The sequence below is a fragment of the Zophobas morio genome, unplaced genomic scaffold, assembly GCF_036711695.1.
Source record: "Zophobas morio isolate AGI-343-1 ecotype UQ-CSIRO unplaced genomic scaffold, CSIRO_AGI_Zmor_V1 ptg000012l, whole genome shotgun sequence".
NCBI lineage: Eukaryota > Metazoa > Arthropoda > Insecta > Coleoptera > Tenebrionidae > Zophobas > Zophobas morio.
The window spans coordinates 29,014,863-29,035,486 of NW_026972117.1; the positions used below are offsets into that span (position 1 = coordinate 29,014,863).

Genomic DNA, 20,624 nt, shown 5'->3' on the forward strand with positions numbered 1-20,624 from the left:
AATATTCAAATATATATGTAAATAAACTTGATTCTTAAAATTATTACGGTAGGTACATACATCTTCGAGCATACAGTTTCAGCGAGTATAAAAACAATACGGAAACTCAATCAAGAATTACGTTCTTTTGGTAACTAGAAAAGTTTTACTTCTATAAATAGACATCACTTGTAAAGCACAGGAGCGCATATTGTTAATACTCTATCTAATGTCAAAGTTATACAGTTTAGAATGCTTTTTCGTTACTCCCTTTTCCTTCATAAGCTCCTTTTTGTGACATCTTAAGTCGTTGAAAATATTTTATTTAGGCGCCTCAATTGACTAGTAAATATAATAATTATATAACACTGATATTACTTTTACAATATTATCTATACATTGTCTTCAATTATTGTGCCTTGTGAAAGAGTTCATATAACAAATGAGTAAAGCATGGATAGGTACACATTGTTTGTATTAACAGACTTTAAAAAATAGACTCACCTCATAATTATTTGCTACTTTGTGTTTTCTTAATAATTAATTATATCATTACGAACAAACGACGTGAATCACTTGAACTTTTTGATTGGTGTATTCGATAAAATCAAATCTGTTAATAAAAACATACATTTCACGATTTAAATATACAAGCTAACCAAATATACACATTTTTCACTGAACAAAATCTCGAACATATACAATTTTTAAATAAAAATAGACGTTATCACCCTGTGTTCTATATACATGAATGTTGATCCCTCTATAGCTAACCAGTCTTCCTAAACTACGTAGGAGCGTATCCTAAATTTTTCCTCTGCAAGAATATGTGAATTTCTCTAAAACTTGGCCTTTCAACATCTTTACGTCTCCAGCACTCTAGCATTAAATCATAAATATCTTTGCTAGCAGAAGGTCGAGGTAGATACATATACTGTCCATCATCACAGTGCATGTGTGCTAAGTTTTCCATGACTTCAGGATCTGGCAAAGAATCATAAGGCGGTCTCCTACACAGCGTCAAAATTTCCCATAGAGTAACAGCAAAAGCCCATACATCACTCTTCGTTGTGTACTTTGCTTGGTACACGGACTCCCAGGCCATCCATCGGATCGGTAGCGGTGTGTTTCCATCTACTTTGTAATAATCATTTATATAAACTTCGTTGTAAGTACCAAAATCGCAAATTTTAATGTGATATCCTTTTCCTATCAAACAATTTCTCGTCGCTAAATCTCGATGTACGAAGTTAAGGGACTCCAAATAACGCATGCCTGAAGCTATTTGAGCACCCATATATAAAAGGCAATTGAAAGAAAGTGACTTTACACCATAGGGTAAACTGCTATTGTTGTCCGCAGCAACATGTGTTTTTAAAAACTGACACAAATCACCGTGATCTAAATACTCCATCACCACACAAATTGGTTCCTCCTGACTACAAATGCCCAAAACACGTGCTATGTTGGGGTCCTCCAGTGCTGCCAAGATTCTAACGTCGCGGTAAAAATCTTTTCTGCAATAATGGGAAAATGCATTAAATTTATATGTATGAAGTTGACTGCAATGAACTCACTTTTCTTTCTCAGATGCATTTTCACCTAAAAATTTAATAGCGACTAATCTTGTTCCTAACGACATGGAGGAGGAATATTCTGATATACCATCCGCCTCAGCAATATACACCTGAAATCGTATTTTTTTTATTATGTTTTTCATACCCAAAGAAATTGTATAGTTACAGTTCCAAATGCTCCCTCTGACAGTTTGGATAACATTCGCAGTCGGTGTCTAGGAAACTCCACTAGTTGAGTGTCTTCCAGTCTCTTCTTTAGCGCAGTGAGGGCCTCCTGTTGAGTTGGAGACTGTAGATCCGTCCGGATATTAATTACGATAAAAAGAAAGTAAATCTTCTTACCCTTTTTCCTTCACTGTGACTGTTTCTTGAGTTCATTTTTTGACTTTTCAGCGATACACTACTGACACGACTTCGAGCAATTGGCAGTGTGTTATCCGAACCAAGAAGCGGAAGAGTACCAGGTTCAGGCACTGCGTAGTCATAAGCGTCTATGAAAGAAGAAAATCCAAATTAAATATTTAGTCTTGATAAATTTATAAGAGAAGTAGTTGCAGCATAACAATAATTATTACTAACATAAACCATAGTTAATAGTTATTATTATACTTTTCGCCTGACACCCTAATTTGCTAAATCGTGTTCCAAGAAATACTTTTTTTTTACGTTAAGGCACTAGCTATTATAAAAAACTTTCGTAAGTACTGTGCGTAAAATATTATAAATAATCAACAGCATAATTATATACTCCTTACAAAATTAAATCAGTCACAATAATTATATTTTGAAGCGTTATCTTCTAAATGGAATAACGAGTTGAAGGGTCGCAGCAGTAATTTAATTTTCGTATCCAACTCAATTTTTTTTGTAAATACAGTGTGAATTTTGCCAATTTCAGCAAAAATGTTAATATTTGTGAGAAAAAGACTTAATTTTCTCTCATACTAAACGAATATACAGCGTGACCTAGTAGATACGTAGTGTTTCAGTTGGTATTGTAATGACAGTAACATTTAATAATTTGCGGCAAAATATGTTAAAAATGCCATAACCATTAACCAAATTTTCTTGAGTACTTCAAAATGATACAGTGCCAAACATTTGAATTACGTTTGGCAATAGCCGTGGAAGAAAATTTTCTCAAAATTGTTTTTGAGAAATCACGCTGTACAACTGTTAAAATAATTAAAAGCTTTTTCTGCTAATTCCTTACAAATTATGTATACAAAATGCTTCTATTTACTTATTTTTACATTAGGGCTTATTTACCTTTTTTTAACATTGTAACAGTTTAATACACCGATGTTTTTCAGATCACGCTCACGTCTTTTCCGTTAGTTATAATAAAAAAAAATATGCAAAATTCTAGATCGTTTTGCATGCAATACAGTTGTAAAAATAAACTCATTTATTTTTTCAACTCCTACCATTTGCTTTTGGTTAGTAGCGTGTGATTTTTTAAATTTCTGCTCTAGTTGACCATGACGCGTACGTCAGCAGTGCAACTGAAACGGCTGACGTAAGCGTCATGGCCAACCCGAGCAGAAATAAAAAAAATGACACGATAGTAGTACTGAGCGGGTTGCACTATATTGCAACTTGTTCTTATTATTAACACTATTAATTCCAACGGAAGTTTATGCCATTCTCATGGCAGTATTATTATAGTAAACATTTTAAGTCGACGTTCGTACTTAAATTTTATTTTCACAATTTGAAAAATGGCAAAGATTTGTGTAGATAAATTTAAGTTTTTTAAATAATTTTAAACACAATTTAATGAACACCTTGAAATTAAGTATTACGTAATACCCAATTTGGTTCGTAATAACGAATCAACGGGCCAACTGTTAGCTCTAATTGCTGCGACGTCTTACAAAACTTTAAATCGAAGAACTATTCATCCATCCCTTTACGTTAAAACGTTCGTATTTATCTGAACGAAGGCAATAACTCTCTGTCCTTTCCGGCGTTCCATATGGTTCTGTTCTGGGGACTATACTTTTTTCGATCTGCATAAATGATTTACCAACATCTTGTAATGAATGAACATTTTTGCTTTTTGCTGACGATATATCATTTCTTTTAAATGTTAATAATCATTTAGATCAATACTTCACGTACATAAAACAAAAATCAAGGCACTGTTTAACGCTAATAAAACAAATGGTAATAAAATTAAGTGAATTACATTTTCACTTCGTTCAGGTGAAGTACATAGCGGGGTTGTATTATTTATTGGTGTTATGTTGGGCTTAAAGTTGACTTGGGAGCCTCATGTTAATTAAAAAGTGTCTAATAAATTGTTTTTTTATAAGTAGACTGTATGAAAATGCTTCTTTAAAAACATTTTTAACGACTTATTACGCAAATGTACACTGTAGTATTTCTTATGGAATTCTTATCTGAGGTCACTTGGCACAGTGTAACAAATTATTCTATTTTCAAAGAAAGTGTGTCAGAATCATAGCCGCTCTTTGCTATCGTGTTAATCCCATGTAATACCTACAGTATCCAGAATCATGTTTATCCCACTAGAAACAAACATTACATACAACGGATTTCCTTAAACTAAGTACATAAGTCAAGTAATGGTATTTTCTATTATTGTATCGGACTTTATAACGCTTTACCACGGTATATAAAATTTAGTAATTTTAACGATTTTGAGGCCTTTTTTTCAATATGTGGTTAATGACCTGATTAATATTATGTTTTACTTAAATAACAGATTGTGATGTAGTATTTAATATACATATACTTAGGTACACATATATTTAGTTATTTCTGTGACGATGGTAAATTTACATTGTAAATCTGAACACAATACTTATTATAGTTATTATTATTTACATACTTATATCATATGTGCCGAAAGCCCACGGTTCAGTTATTATTTCCGGGTTGTGGTCAGTTCATCTTCAAAATATGTAATATTTGAATTCAAAAATCATAATTTAGGTGAAACGAATTTTTCTATAGAAATATTTTCAGTACCTATTAGACATAAAATAAATAGCTTTTTAAGAAAAACTGTGATACTCACCTATTTGTTGTATGGGACACTTCTTAATACTGTTAGGCATGACATCTTGCATTTCCATCACAACGGAACTATAGCTATAATATGGCGCATACTTTAAAGCTTGATATGGTTCCTGATATTCGTTATTTTCAGTCATGTGCCCAGGGTGTGGTAGTGGTAAAGTCGACCTTAAACTCGACTTCAGAGTCCCATGACTCCTGCGATAATCTTCGATCTCTGTAACGCCATACGCTTCAATGGAGCTGCCTTTTTCGCTAATTCCCAGCACAGATTCTGGCTGTAGGTGCGGTAAAGTGTCGCCCGGAAAACCAATATTCGAAGAGTTGGGGCTTCGGAAGAATTTTCTGTTACGGAAGCGGTGAATAATTAGGTAAATGACACCACCTAATAAAAGTATAATAAAAGCTAAACCAATCACGATGATTGTCAAGTATGCCGGTTCATTTATCTTATTAGGAACCGGAATTTCTATTTTGTGTTCATGATGTCTGTCACCACTGTGACCTTTGACCGAAGGTACGGTAGTCGGTTCTGATTCCACCGTAAAGTTTCCATGAGCAACAACAGAATCAAAAGTTATTTCGCTAACGAGCAACCACTTTGCGGCAAAGTGTAGCTGTATCTTGACGAAACGTCCCACCCTGTGGTGAAGTTTAATCGATATATTTCGCGCATTTTCAAATATTTTGTCTTCCATGTACTCATACGTTATCGGTTCACCTCTAAACCGCTTTCCTCCTACACTAAACATAACTTTGGCATGTGAAAATACTTGAACGTCTTTTGTGAACTGGTTATTGCAGTATATATGAACGGCGGAAAATTCGCGAACTTTATCGAATTCAAACTTGATTTCAATAGGTTTTTGTCGAGTATCGTTCTTCCATCCAACCCACGCTTGCTCCTCGTTGTAAAAGTCGGTTTTAAAGTCGTCGTGACCGAATTTCCCATCGATCAGTTGACCTAAACCGTGCTTTAATTCGTCTCCATCCCAATGGCCATCATATCCGAAATCATAGAATTCCCAATGTGATCCCCTCTTGTCACCTTGCGGCATCGAGTAGCTCACTATACCGTCTGTCCACCTGCAGCCATACAGCTCAACTCGCATACAGACTGTCCTTTTGTGATAACTGTATGGATAGAACCGAATCTTGCTTCCCCATATTGGCGGATCCAAGTCTTTTTTAGATTCCAGATACGTATTGATGTTGGCCGTCAGCACCTGAAATCGAAACAAGAGTTTTATTTAATCTGTTTGTAAGACCACGTATTGTAGGATATAGCATAGGAATTAGTGCTGTTATGTCGTTTAAACATTTTAGTCGTAACAAATAGAAAAGACTGTACAGCAGCGTACACGGTAGTTTTCAAAGCATTTACGAGTTAGTGGAGACACGGCTTTTGTTATCAACCCCTCGCCCCCTACGGTTATTATATCTACCTTCAACACGAGAACTCTAATTTTGTTGAGTCACGCAAATGATTGTCGATTTGGCGCCCTTTTCTCTAGCCGGGTTAATTTTTGTAATAAAGAGAACCGCATAATAAAAACATGTTTTGTAAATGTACATGTAGGAACGGCTGTTTTGTACAATTATTTAATTCTTATCACACTCCAAATGTCGCTTTTGTTGATTGTTCTCCGTATGTGGCGGCGGTTTTTATGGAGGTTCTTTAGGTTTCTCGACTTTCCTTGTGTTCTTATTATTATATTAGGTACAGTGGAAACGTGCGAAGACTCGAAAACGAATTCTGTTGATAGGCGGTGAAATTGTGTTTGTAATTATTATGCAAATATGTACTTTTTTCGTTGCGTTTTTTTCGGTTTTGTTGGAGAACTTTTTAATTCCCTTTATACATATATGCGGTGCTTATCGAATAAATAAATCCTTCTGAGTTATTGAATTACAAATTTTACAAAATGCTGATAGACGCGATAAAATACTAAAAGATTTAGTGCTACGTTATGTACGTAAAATATCAAATTTATCAACGAAATAAAAGTGGCTAATTCTAAAAGCGAATTTTAAATCTCTGATGTTAAATTTTAACGTTTCGTTTCAGGTTATTTATTATATGTGAATAATATGAAGTTAATACTCCGCTATGACAAGAAAAACAGTTACAGTTAGTTGATGAATGGAATTTTCAGAATACACACTAATTTATATAAGTAAGTACTTCAAAATGTTTGATGGAAATGCGTCCTTGTAATTTCCGGTTGTGTGTACGCAAAATATAGTTTCTTAAAAAACAAACACAGGTATTTAGAAGTTTTAAGATGTCATAGATACAAAAAAAAAACGACATAGATCTACTCAGTCGAATAATTTTACAGAATTACAAGACAAAGTTCTCCCAAATGTTGAAATTTTGAATTTACTTATACATTGATATATAATAATTCAAAGACTACCCTATGAGGAGATAGTTAAATACAACTTTTGGTTTTCGATGGGTGAATTTAGTTACAGAGCGAGTCTTAATTATTATTTGTTTTGCTGTTCTGTTTTATTGTTTTCTTTTTACTTCCCAGGCGTAAGCTAAGAAAGTATTGTAATCGAGTCCATTCTCCGACTCCCTATTAATTTTATAAAATAAGATACTCTTCCACTTGTGATGTTCGTGTTCACCCTAGGCATCCAGATTTTTGAAAAAAAAAAATGTGTAACAACGTTTTGCAATTTAACTTTGAAACTGCAAAACCAAATGCTCTAAAAATTTTCGTTTTAAGATTATCGTCATGATAGTAAATCGTTAATCAAAATTTATTCCTTTATCCCCTCCCAAAAAATTGATGACGTCATCTCAAAATTTTGTCAAACACATCCTACCTAAACTGTGCAAAATATGATGAGTCTTCGCTTGTGATTTATCATTCTTTTAATATTTTTTAGAATTGCTTATACAGGACGTTTAAAAAAATTAAAGCATGAGTCAATTTATTTTATTGATTAGTTAGATCAGGAATTGTAAAACCGGATGCTTTGAAATCTTGCAGACATTTTAAAGTTATGTATCGTGAACATGGTAAATTTGTAATTAAAATATAGTTGTTTATCCCCCTCAAGAAATTGATGACGTCATTTCAAAATTTTGTCGAATAAATATGTATTCTCAAAAATGTGCAAAATATAGACTACACTTGTGATTTATCATTCTATTCATATATTTTAGAATTGCTTACACAGGGTGATTCAAAAAATAAAAAAAAATTAAATCAATGTGTCAATTTATTTTATTTATTAAATCAGGAACTGCAAAACCGAATGCTTTGAAATCTTGTAGACGTTTTAAAGTTATCGTAAGCATGGTACATTTATAATCAAAATGCATCTATTTATTATACCCTCCAAAAAATTGATCGCGTCATCTCAAAATTAGTCCTAAAATGTGGCAAAATATGATGTCTATATTTGTAATTTATCAGTGAATTTAAATTTTTTAGAATTACTTATCCGGGTGACTCTAAAAAAATAATGAATGAGTCAATTTATTTTATGTCTACTGTTATTATTAATTTTAACTGCACGCATCCAAACTGATACCCATGTCCTTGCAAAAATATTGATGACGTCATTACAAAATTTTGTAAAGAATAAACTCATTTGAAACATACCCGTACCAGACTTCTTTAACGTTACATACATATCTTTATTTTAATTTCCAGGGCTTCTCATAAAAAAAATGAATTTAGCAAAATCGATACCTTTTATTGTACTTCAGAGGCATGGGAAGTTCTATCGAAATAACCTTGGTCCAATTTTTTAAGATCAGTTTCATTTTGATATATTAGTTGATATTTCCTGTGTTTACAGATATTTGTTGCAGTATATTTAAATATTAACGTCTATAATTCAGTTTTTATTTCAAATATGTTCATAGTTTAATTCCTTATAAACCTGGATTATGAGCTGGACTTTTGGCAAGATTAAATAATATTCAAAGCATATTTTCATGGACTAATAAAATAATAAAAATTGTTTTATCAGTGTCTAAAATGCGAATAATATCATCATATTTAAAGAAGGATCCGGTGGAATTAAAATTAGCCCAAAGTTATTTAAATGGATTTTCGTCGTCCTTAAAGCACAGTCAAATACGCTCAATTTCTTCACATTTTATTACTTTATGTAACATAATTATGTACATATATTGTGCCCATATTTCGTATATTACTATAATTTAAAAATATGGGCGCATTACTAAACAAATAAAGAAGCACGTCACATTATAAATTTCGCGTAAAAAAGTTTGAGTTGACGTTATCAAGTTCTTGAATTGTGACTAGAGACTTACCATGTTTACGATAGTTTTAAAACGTTCAGAGCAATCGGTTTACATTTTTTTTTCCAAAATATTACATGGGCAGTTTAATACATCACAGGTTTGAAAAGCAGTGTATTATTTTGTACATTTTTTATAAGAAGCATTTTGTCGTTATTGCGTATCGTAATAAGACTTAATAGCGTGTTTGCCCAAAACATTTTCTTATAATTTTTTTCTTATGCTGACACTTACCCTTATAACTTATGTTTTATAATTATAACACTCATAATTGTTACATCCTATATAGTCAATAATAGAATTTTTTTACAATGTCAGTCAGTGTCATTTAGAACTCTAATTATGTCGCAACTAAAAAAGAAACTCTTTTTGTATTAACTGATGCACTGAGTAGTTCTGAACATCTTCTATATTGTCGACAAAATTTCTAAATAATTCATGTGCAAAATCAATTCATTTACGTGTCAGAAAATCAGTTCTGCTTATAACTATAATTATAAATTATAAGTGTAAGCATAAGGTAAACTGCATAAGAAACTGTTTTGCGCAAACATGCTATTAAGAACACAAAGTACAAAAATACAATTTTATATGGTACAATTTTGGGATGACATTATCAAATTTCTGATGGAGATGCTCAGAGACATTCTGGTTAGCGTTTTGGCATCTACACGACATTTTTAAAATGCATCAAAAATTTCACAACAGTCCAAAATTTCCGAGAATAATTATTATCTGAGAATATTGCCAATAGAGGACAGAGCGATGGAAATGGCAGATCTACTCTGAGAAAGCTGCTATTTCCCATAGGTTCAGTCCAAAAAGTAAAAAATTAACATACATATGAATGTTATACGTTATTAGTTTACTGTCACTCTATATATTTGGTTATTATTACATAATTGCATAATTTTGACATAAAAAATAACAATAGAGTAAAATGGAATATTTTCTTATCGTCAAGATCTATTTGTATATCCGTCTTGACAAACTGTAAGAATATCATGAATATTCGTTTTTTTATATTCTTTTGCAGTAAAGGCAAAAATATTGCTTATAAAAGACAGTATGAAACTAATTTTAAGTCGAGTACGCTCTTCTTAAGTTAAATTTATTTAAAGAAATAGGTTTGGAACAACTTTTATTTGGAGTTAGAGCAAAAACAGCAACTTCAACATATTATAGGACTACTATTGTAGCAACTCTAATTGGACCATCGGAACGTGCTTGGACGATTTCCTTGTTTCAATGTGTGTTTCCACAAGACCATATTACACATAAAAAATAACGATGTTCTCAGTATCACAATAATTATGTTTTAGTGCATTTTCGTGGGGCCACTGAACTTTTACCTCACTATTTGTGAAAAGTTTCACATCTAAGAGCACCTGTTCTTAAAATTTATGGTCCATTCCGACAGTGAGAATTTCTCTTCCACAATCCTAAAATTTAATGGCGAATTCACCGACAATTCATAGGTTGCCAGCAAATTAAGCAACTTAATCTGAGAACTCATCGGTAAACAAACAGTTAGCTAATCTATTTACGACGTTGTTGATGTTTGGCATTAGAAAAATGCGTTTAACTTAATTGGACCTGACAGTGGAAACAAACATAAATTTAATAATGAGTGTCACAGATCGTGAACGATTGCACGAGTGTGCTAGGAACGAACGGGTTCGATCCTGCTGGTAGCTCACAAAGCACATCGTATGTTTGATTAAAGCCGTTTAACGGTTCACCTGTACTACACTTATCGCCTTTATTTCTAGGCGATTAAACTGATGTCCACATCAAAAGCCCCTGGCTATATTAACTCTGCCTTTTGAATACTAGTATGCCTGATATATTGATAGTACATGGATGTTCCATTAGATGGACGTTAGTATATTGCTACGTACAATAATTATTATCGCACCAAGTTTTTTTCATTTTGTATACTAATGTGAACCGACGTTTGATTTCGATACACATAGAAACATGTACGTATTCTAAGGGGAAATTTGTTTACAGTGAGACTTTAAAATATGCATCATATACTTACTGCACAACAGAGTACACAGCATTAATCCAATATAAAAAATCCTAATCTAATTTTGACTTTTTTGCTGCAGGAAATCATCGCTCGCAGTGAATAAAAGTCGACGGTCCGGAAATTACGATACCATTAAGTTTATGTACGAAAATTAAGGGTTTGTTTCTAGGACAATGATAGCTGCTCTCACCTTACCTGACTGATCTTGTAAAATGTCGCCTTACGAAATGTTGAATGAACAAAGAAGGGCAAAGAACAATTTGTTAAAGAAATTCTATGTATTGTTGAAAATTTAGAGAGAAAATTTAGACATTGTTTAATGACATATTACTTGTACAGAACGTCCTTTGCATATATTAGTTGCGACGTACCTACATACGTAGCATACCTACGATATAAAAATTGTTAATTGTAACATGATTTGACATTTTATAATTATTATTACATTTTTTGGCACTGAAAACCCCAATATGAAAAATTCTCTCTATGAATAATCCAGGGACAAAAAATTCTGGGGCCGAAGTGTAGTGTCCGAAAATTCAGAAACAAAGCTTTCCACGTACGAGTGAAACAAAGTACGTTTGCTAACTTCATGCTATATTTATCATACCGTTAACTAAATTCAAACCTGAATTAAATGTAGTAAAAAAATATCATAATAAACATTTATGAATCAGAACCTGACTTAATGAAAAAAAAGCAGACAGATCAACATACGTTTCAACTTTCTAGATTAGCACTCTTCGCAATTTCAAAATTATTACATATTGTATGTAATCTTATGTTAAAACTTCAGTATGAATGAAAAACATTAAAAAAATTTTGTTTTTGTGTAGAGGCGAATAAATTGCTTGTGGACAAAAACTACGAGAATATTTTAGAGTATACAGCCTGTTATTGAAAGGTACGTACAAAATAAAATCGGCAATTGGTCTCGAAGTATGGGTGCTAAAAGTTAAAAAAAGTTCAGGTAAAAGTGTTCTCCTTTTAGAGATAAAAATTATTAAAATTTATGTCCAAATTCGTTGTACGCCTCTGATAAAAAGATCATCTTTCGTTTCTATAGCAACATTTAGTCTTGACAAAAGTTTTATTGTTACAGTTGCTAGGATTTACTAAAATTAATTAATTTTACCTATTTATCCTTCAGTAGCGTCTAAAAAGATTGGATAGGGGTTAATTTTCCCCTTAAAATTTTGATAAGGCAAAATAAGTTTTTCCGACTTCTTAGACTTCGCGAAGAACTGTCCATTTTGTTGTACGTACCTTTCAATAACACCCTGTATAGATTATAAAATCTACAAAAAAAACAAAACTGGGTATTAACAAAATCGATGATATTTAAAAGGAGCCACTGAAAGTACGAAACTACGTATTTAGATTCAAAATCATGTTAAAAAAAATCAGAGAACTATACCTCGATGAACAAAAATCCGAGGCCATATATCCTGAAAAAGGATAGAGATATTGAAGTTCTATACAAGCTGTTGTTTTTGGCTTTAAGGGGGAAATTTAATTTAGTAGAATGCAAATATGACGCACATATGGCATCGGGGTGGTGACACAAACTTGCAGTTTTTAAATTGCAACCAATATATGTATTATATTTATAAATTAAATTTAATAGATCATTAAATTGCGATTACAATTAAGCTTACGTGTTTATTACTTCCCGAGCGTAAGTTAAGGAAGTATAGTAATCGAGCCCATCGGCCGAATTGCCACTTTCATATTTTCTCGACGTGTCATGACCTCTAGAATACGAAAAAAGTGGTCTCCCGTCCGTCCGTCCGCCCGTCTGTCTGTCTGTCCATTTTGTACGTGTATTAGGAATATTATGATTTGTCATAATTTGTATGTGTATTAAGAACATCATGTAGATGGTTAAACGCTAACTAAAATTTAGATAATCATCCTCACCATCAATGGAATGACGTCATCTCCAAAATTTATACCTTTTTAAATAAAAAAATAAGATACTCTTGTACTTGTGGTGTGTGAATCCGTGTCGAATTTTCACCATAGACATCTAGAATTTTTGGAAAATTGTACTACTATTGTTCGGGTGGTAAAATGTTAAGAGTAATTGCGCCATTAATGTTATATATACGAGTTGATTATAAAAGAATTCTTCAAAATTTTGGTAAAGTGTCAAGACTGATTTAGGGCTTTCAGAATATCGATTAAAATTTGTATACCTATTCATCCCCAAAAAATTGACAATTTTATTTCACAAAAGTATTAAATAAACACTTAATGGAGAAAAAATATGTTTTAATTTGGAATACTTACTGATTGTTTTAGAAATAGAATTACATAAATATGATTTCTAAAAAATATTACAGCAATATTTTTTGATTATTTTCCTAATATTTTGGAAACACACTGAAGTTATCAAAAATCAGTATAATTTAAAATATATTTTGAGAAAATACAACTTGATGTTCGAAAATTGAAAAAGTCAAAGTTGGGCTTAATTTTGGTAAACAAGTAGGTATGTTTGCAATAAACCTACCCGTTAAACATTTGATTATAGAGAACAAAATCTGTGCTTACTTATTGTTAAACTGAAATATTTTGACAAATTTAACAATTATTCTAAAAAACGAGATCAAAAAATCACTGAAATGAAAACCAACTGTAATTTTAAATCTAATAAAAATTTACAGGTGAAACATATCAGATATACGTTCATTTTAGATGACATAGGACTCATGTATCTACCTATAGGCAAAGTAAACAGTCTGTTGAGACAGTGTTGAGTTTAAGATATGAATTGTTTTGGTTGACATAAAATACGAAGTCTAAGAAGATTACCAATAAGCGGAAGGAGAAGACAAATTTATCAAGGTGTCGGGCCAAACTACTTACGTAATAACGGAATTATTGTTAAACATGCAGTTTTCAATTCACACAAAAGGAGGTCTGCATTAGAAGTCACACTCATTTTGAAACTTTTTTATGGAACCTCGATCCTTGAGGTAGTTGAGAATCAAAGCTTCCTGATTGTTGTTCTGGGCCATTAAAAATGTACTAGTTGTTTCAAATATCAGTGGTTGTTACTATATTTCCAAGAAAAAACAGTTAAGTGAATAATCTATAATCCCCTTGGCATTGTTACTAGATATTGTATAAAATTTAAACTTTGCAGTATATTATTCCATAAATCAACTTATTCATAATTACCAATTCTTGGTTTATTGTCTCGGTTATTTAATCATAATACGCTTCACCATTAATATCAGTTTAGCTACTGTAATGTAAATTTACAGTCGTCTTATTGCGGTAAATATTTTGCTACATGTTCAACGTTGTTCGGATACTTAATCAAACTAGGCGCCGCACAGGAAGAACACAATTGAAGATAAATGTCTACAATTCAAGGCGCTTTCCTAATTATGCAACAAATCATCTAGATGTGCACTGTCACATCTCATAAGTCACATGAAATTCGTGTACCTTATCTGGATTTTTTTTTAAATTAAATGGACTACTATAAAGTTCATATTAAATATTCTTTCATATTTAACGCGGTTCTGCGGTAATTTCAGTGCTTTCAACAATAGTGGAACACGGCATCAAGGTGTGGTAAGTAAGCTTTTAATGCAATAAAAATCAATATGCAGGTTGGTCGCGTGACAAACCTAATAATAAACGCAACACAAAGCACTGAAAACAGTTCGGGTTTTCCTCAATATTCTTTGTTTAACCGACAGAACCCTAAAATATGAAATTACAAGGAACTGAATTAAAATTCGCTCAATCAATTTGCAACATTAGCATAAATTTATTAAAACTGGCCGAGTAAATAAACAAGTTAAAGAGCAGTATCCGGCCTTTGAAAAAGCTTTCAGTGTTATTTTGGTCTAACTTCTGGCTGCAATTACTAATAATAACATGACGTGTTCTGGACGGGCATGTGGCATACTAAAATAAATACTCACATATGATTGCAGTTTTGATAATTGCTCAAGTTTCGTCATAAATTTCTAAAACGTTTGGCACTTGAAAGCGGTTACTACTTTTGGCACGTGTATTTAAGTCTACTTTTATGAATTAAACTTTAATTAGAAACTTCCGTTCCACATTACTCCCATTCAAATAGGATTCCTTAAATTTCGAGTTTCCTTACCTCTTCGCCTTTGGTGTTATGATACCGTATCCATTTAGATAGTCTAGGTCGCCAATATTCCAGCATGTAAGCTTCCGCATATTCAATTCCCACACCGTTACCGAAACGCCCCTGGGTCCCAGTCGCTGTTATCATATGAACTGTTTTCAAATCTATTTGGATCCATTCTTCGGGTTCTGTTGTTGCCTGCTTCAGTGGACACCAAGCTCCGCCATTTCTGTCAGTTCGCACCCTTGAAAAATAAATCTAAAGTTAGGACAGATCAACTGAAAAACTTTGTGTTCGACTAAAAAGTTTTCAACAGATTTTTTGAAACCTCTCACTACACGCTCGTGGTACACATAATGATATGTCGAGATTCTGCATCTACATTCTGCTGGCTGCTGCAAAAGAACCATTAAAAGATCGTTACGTGCACGTAAATTTAATGTTATTCCGTTTTGTTAAAATGACAATATGCTTTTCAACATTATCTGTTTAATGCCTTTCCTGCGATTATTCTCTTATCGGAACGTAATATAAAAAACCAATTGATCACTTAATACTTGTTCGAACATTCCTACTTTTCAACAAAAAGAGGAAAGTGTGCGCCATAAAAGCTCTGAAGTTTCCTTGCCGTTGTACTTTAAGAACGGTCTCTGGGGCACTTCTATCCATTATTCATTGATTCCTTCTGCACAAGTCCTGAATAGGTGAACGGAAAAGTATTTTAAGCTAAATATTTGCCTATTTAGATTGTCCAGACCTTCGTAATCCTTAAATGGCCAACTCGCCATGAACTTAAAGTGTGGAAGGATTTGAAGAACATGGACCAGTTAGTGAATAGAAAAACACCATTCTTAAAGTACAGACTGAATGATTAAATTACGAACAAAATTTATATTATTGAATGAAATATAAGCACAGGAGGATTTAATACTAAAGTTTCGATGGACGTGGATATCATAGATAATTTTTATACTGGTCACACAGTCAGTACCCATGTTTGCGAATTAAGGTCAAGAAATCATTTCATGATTTCTCTAAACAAATTTCGGACGTTAATTTAGAATCATTTTTGTTGAGAATCGGTTCCCAGCATTGAAATAGTACGCCTGTTTATTGCACATGTCGAACATGTTGACTATATTTGGACATAGAGAGTATTGAATAACAACGCGAACAATGAATAATATAGTGAATAGAGTGAGACTTCAATACCACCTATCAACTCCAAATTACATACAATAAAAGCTAGGAAATTAAAGAATGGCGGAAAACTGTTCGTTCTCTGAGACACAATTGTCCTTAATTAAATCATTACCACGTGAGATTGCTTAATAAAGCTGCTTATTCATCTTATTCAATCTAAGATTTTATAAATCATTTTGATTATTCAGGAGGAACTCTCCGTTCTCACTGGCAGATATTTTATATTCGGCGTCGTTAAACAAAGTTAAACTTCCAAGTAGTTCTATTCGATAAGTGAAAAAGTTTCCAGGGTAACCTACTTGAAAGCTTGCTGGCGGATACTTTAAAAAATGAAATTAAAAAGCTTCTCCAACCTCCAACCTAATCAATACAATGCAACGCAGGATCTAACTCCGAAACTTTGCTTTTCCGTCGCTAAGAACTTACTCGCAGATTACCTGAAGTAGAAATCTGAATAATTTATTAGAACTCTGATGTAAAATGTATAAAAGTAATATATCATTCTTTTTTAAGAAGTTTAACACAAGGGCCAATACCGGAAAATGCGTATCATTTTCCAAAAAAACAAGTTGTTCAGTTGCACCATAGTTACCTTACTCAAGTCAAAAATAATATTACCTAAACCTTTCAGATACGAATATTTTATGATTGAGAAAAAAACCGCCTAGTAACCTGTGAAACTTAATATAAAAAAAAAATGTCATGGCAACACCAACTCGTATCTTGTTCAGTTTGACAATTACGGTCTAATAACTGTCAAATAAAATGTCAAATATCTGCAATGTTAACACCATTATTTTAAAAATAAATTTCATGACGTACTAGATCCTTCTTTTTTTTTTTCTCGATCATATGCTGTATTAATCTAAGATTTGTAATTTTTTCAGTATGTATGTCTGTGCTAATTTTTTTATGTAAATTATGTGAAATTGGGGTGTTAGGTGACAAAAGAGTTTATCGTGCGATTTATAGCTTCATTAATTAATTAACTAATTAGTTAAAATGATGATGGGGTAAAAAATATTTGACAAACAATGAGGTGTACTGTGATCAATATTTTGTTATGTTCATGTCAAAAACCTCTTAATACATATTAAATAATGTTCTTAACAATAAAAACAAATCTTTTATATTAATATTCCCTTCAATCCTTGCTTCTATTAAATATTGTATCTATTCATACATAGTTCATAGAACCTATGAATACTGGAAAACTTATTAGACTAAATTAGCGTTAAAGTTATCAAACAGTTGGATAGGAACTATTCTCTTCTCAGCATAAAGGTATAATGATTGATTATAACATTAATGGATATTGAAATTCTTGGAATAGTCAGAAATGGTGAACAATCCAGGTAACGACTACATTGCTTTATTAAAGTTAGCAGTCAAACCACATAAATTATGTTTTAGAACTTGTTACAAAGGACTAGTTTGACAATTAAAATGCTGAAGCATTATGGCACCTGAGACAAAGAAGTTGTTTCTAAAGGGTAAGACCCACAGAAACGAGTTGACCTCACAAATCTGTGTTTGGTATGTTGCATTCGGTGAGATTAAATGGGGACAATAGGGTGAATAAATTTAATTCTTTGAATACCAACGTTAACTGCTCGATGAGAAATTTTAACTCAATTAGTATTTATCATTGTTTGGGAAGAAGCGAATTTTACAAGAATGGGAGCATATTTCTTAAATTACGAACTTAATGGAATAAATGTAATATTAATGTAGAATATTTCGTCTAATTCTGGACTTGTGTTGGACTGGTCATTTTTGAAGGCAAATACATTGTTTGACTGCAGGCATAATGTAATACATAAAAGAAAAACACATTTTCCATCAGTTGTTTCAAATCTTTGAAGTATACGACAAACGCGATTGGAACAAGAATTTTAAAATTCAGAATAACAAAGCAAATTTGAAGGCGAAAATAATATTTCCTTTTATATTTCACAACGTCAGTCGTATAGACCTTATTTCAATCTGTTTTGGGTAAGATCATCATTTACCGCCGAATCCAATCTTAAAAGGTAACAATATTTTTCAACTGTTTAGACCGTTTTTATGTTCCTAAGAAAAAATGAACACTATATGTTGATGTGTCCATCATTTAATTTTCTATGCTTTTTTACTTCCCGAGTATAAGATAATAAGCTTGTAATAACATTAATCTGGCGAATAGCTACTTCATGTTTTCTCGATGTTTCATGACCCTTAGAGTAACAAAAAATTGGTTTCCTCTTTCCGTATGTAATTTCCGAAATGACCGAAGCGATTGTTAAAAAATTTTACACGTATTTAGGGAACGTCGTGCAGATATTAAAACGCTAACCAAAATTTTTCAGATCATCCCCACTAACAATTTGCTGACGTCACCTCTAAATTTTTGCATCGTAAATACTATTCAAATTTTATAAAATAACATATTCCTTCAATTGTGTGGTTCATGAATTGATTGTTTACCTTAGGCATCTATATGTAGGGTTAGGTATATTAAAAATGCGAAGAGTGCGTGTTGGATCACCACATGGGCCACTTTTTCTCTTACACTGGTATTAATAAACTAAATTAAGCTTTGCATAATCAAATATTATATTTTTTTAAAGAAGCTGGATTTGTTGGACTGTACTTTAGGGTGAGGGAAGTTCTGTCTCAATAATTTTAGACCCATTTTTTGAACAGATATTCCTTTACAGCCATGACCAAATAAACTCGTCCGATAAATTTTAACCTTCTTCCCTTCTCCTGAGAAGTTGTTGAGGGTTAGTTCAAGTATACAATACAACAAAAGCTTACCACGGGCAGACAAAAAAAAAGCAAAGGAAGATAAACCAGATCCTTACGGGAACGCGTTAAAAAACTACGTTGCACAAATACAAATATAAAGATTACTCTTCTTCGGAGAAAGCCCAATGTATACCAATACTGGGGAGTCAGTTGAGTAAAGTGGTGTGGAAATCATTCGGGTTACATTCCGGTTACAATAAAAAAATAAGCGGCTGACGGTCGCAGGAATCCCACGAGTAGGGGATTATATCAAGTCGACGGGTATAGTGGGCTCTGTTAGCGTGTTACCCATTTACGTTAGTACCAACAGAATTCTGTTGGTGACTTTTGCGTATAAGTAAACTTGGAGGACAGACAGAAGCAGATTCGATTGTAAGGTGTAGGGAAAACATTGTCTCCAGTTTCACCAGATGTAAACTCGTTTCGAGAGAAAAGTTGGTGGAGTTTCGTGGTACCGGCTGTAATTTAGAGTCTTTCATTATTTAAAATGCCTCTATGGGCGTTTATCCAGGCGAAAAGGTTTGAGTACATAGCAAAATGTAAGAAGTTTCGAAACTTTAGATTGAATGAAAGTCGCGAAAAAAATGTAGCCACTGCCACGTTTGTAGTTACAGATTTCACCGTAAAAACCGAAACAGGAGACAGATGAAACTTTATATTTATTACATTTGCTTAACAAAAAAAAATTACTTTGTACTCCAGGTTCAGTTCCATGGAAAGATTTGCCTCATTGGTACGAGCAAAAAGGTTATTATAATTGGCAGAACCAAAAACATATGGAGAACACCATCACTGGAAATAGGGTTGTCGCTATACCAATGAAAGTGGACTGAAAGAGATATACCTAGTAAAATGTAGAAACAGGGTACGCAAATTTTGCTTTTGGAACGGAAAAACGTTTAAAAAAAACCATTGTCAACGAGTTTCAAATTTCGCTAATGGTCCATTAGTATAGACTCCGATAGTTATACCATTTCCGAACTAGATGGTTTACTTATTTACTAAGCTTCAAGATCTTCCTTAAACACAAGTATTTTCTTCTTAGAAGTAAAGATATTTCTAATTTTTTTCTACAGCCAATGATTAGTAACGCCATCATTCGAATAATCTGTTTGAACCCTTAAAGGAGAGAGCATGGCAGTTCTAACTGCGACTATAGAAAATGTAATGAAAATGAAGTAAATTGGAAATCTAAACGAAATGGTTAGACTATTTTGCAACCGCTTTAAACATTTATTCCCTTTTTGTATTAAGTATGAATATGGTAACGTATGTTTCCACAGAAGTTTCTGTTTGGGTACACACCTTACTACTTGTATTCACCACTCAAATAAAATAAAATAAAATAAATTAAAAGCAACTCAGTGAAAAATATTTGACGCTGGTGCAAAAGAATCATTATCGCCGACTTGCAAGGCGACGGAGATCAGCTGGATGCAAATTAGGAAACAATGGGCCCAAAAATTGATTTTTGGGGTAGTTCTACTGAAATAAAATGCTCAAACGGTTCCTTAATAAATAGCTATCAATCATCTCTATAAAAAGGCTCACGATGTAAAAAAACGATATTCAACAAGAAATGGA

At 32.6% G+C, this 20,624-nt stretch overlaps 1 protein-coding gene across 1 annotated transcript in view; it reads right to left on the minus strand.

The window, feature by feature from the left end:
• The window catches only part of LOC135128154 (discoidin domain-containing receptor 2-like), a 74,414-nt gene continuing 53,790 nt past the window's right edge, over positions 1–20,624 (minus strand). Inside the window, exons 5-10 of the mRNA XM_064055052.1 lie at positions 15,060–15,291; positions 4,603–5,827; positions 1,899–2,047; positions 1,723–1,845; positions 1,557–1,666; positions 1–1,496 (exon numbers count right to left, since the gene is read on the minus strand). Coding sequence (XP_063911122.1) covers positions 767–1,496; positions 1,557–1,666; positions 1,723–1,845; positions 1,899–2,047; positions 4,603–5,827; positions 15,060–15,291 — 2,569 coding nt within the window. The 3' untranslated portion in view covers positions 1–766. The remainder of the gene's footprint in view (positions 1,497–1,556; positions 1,667–1,722; positions 1,846–1,898; positions 2,048–4,602; positions 5,828–15,059; positions 15,292–20,624) is intronic.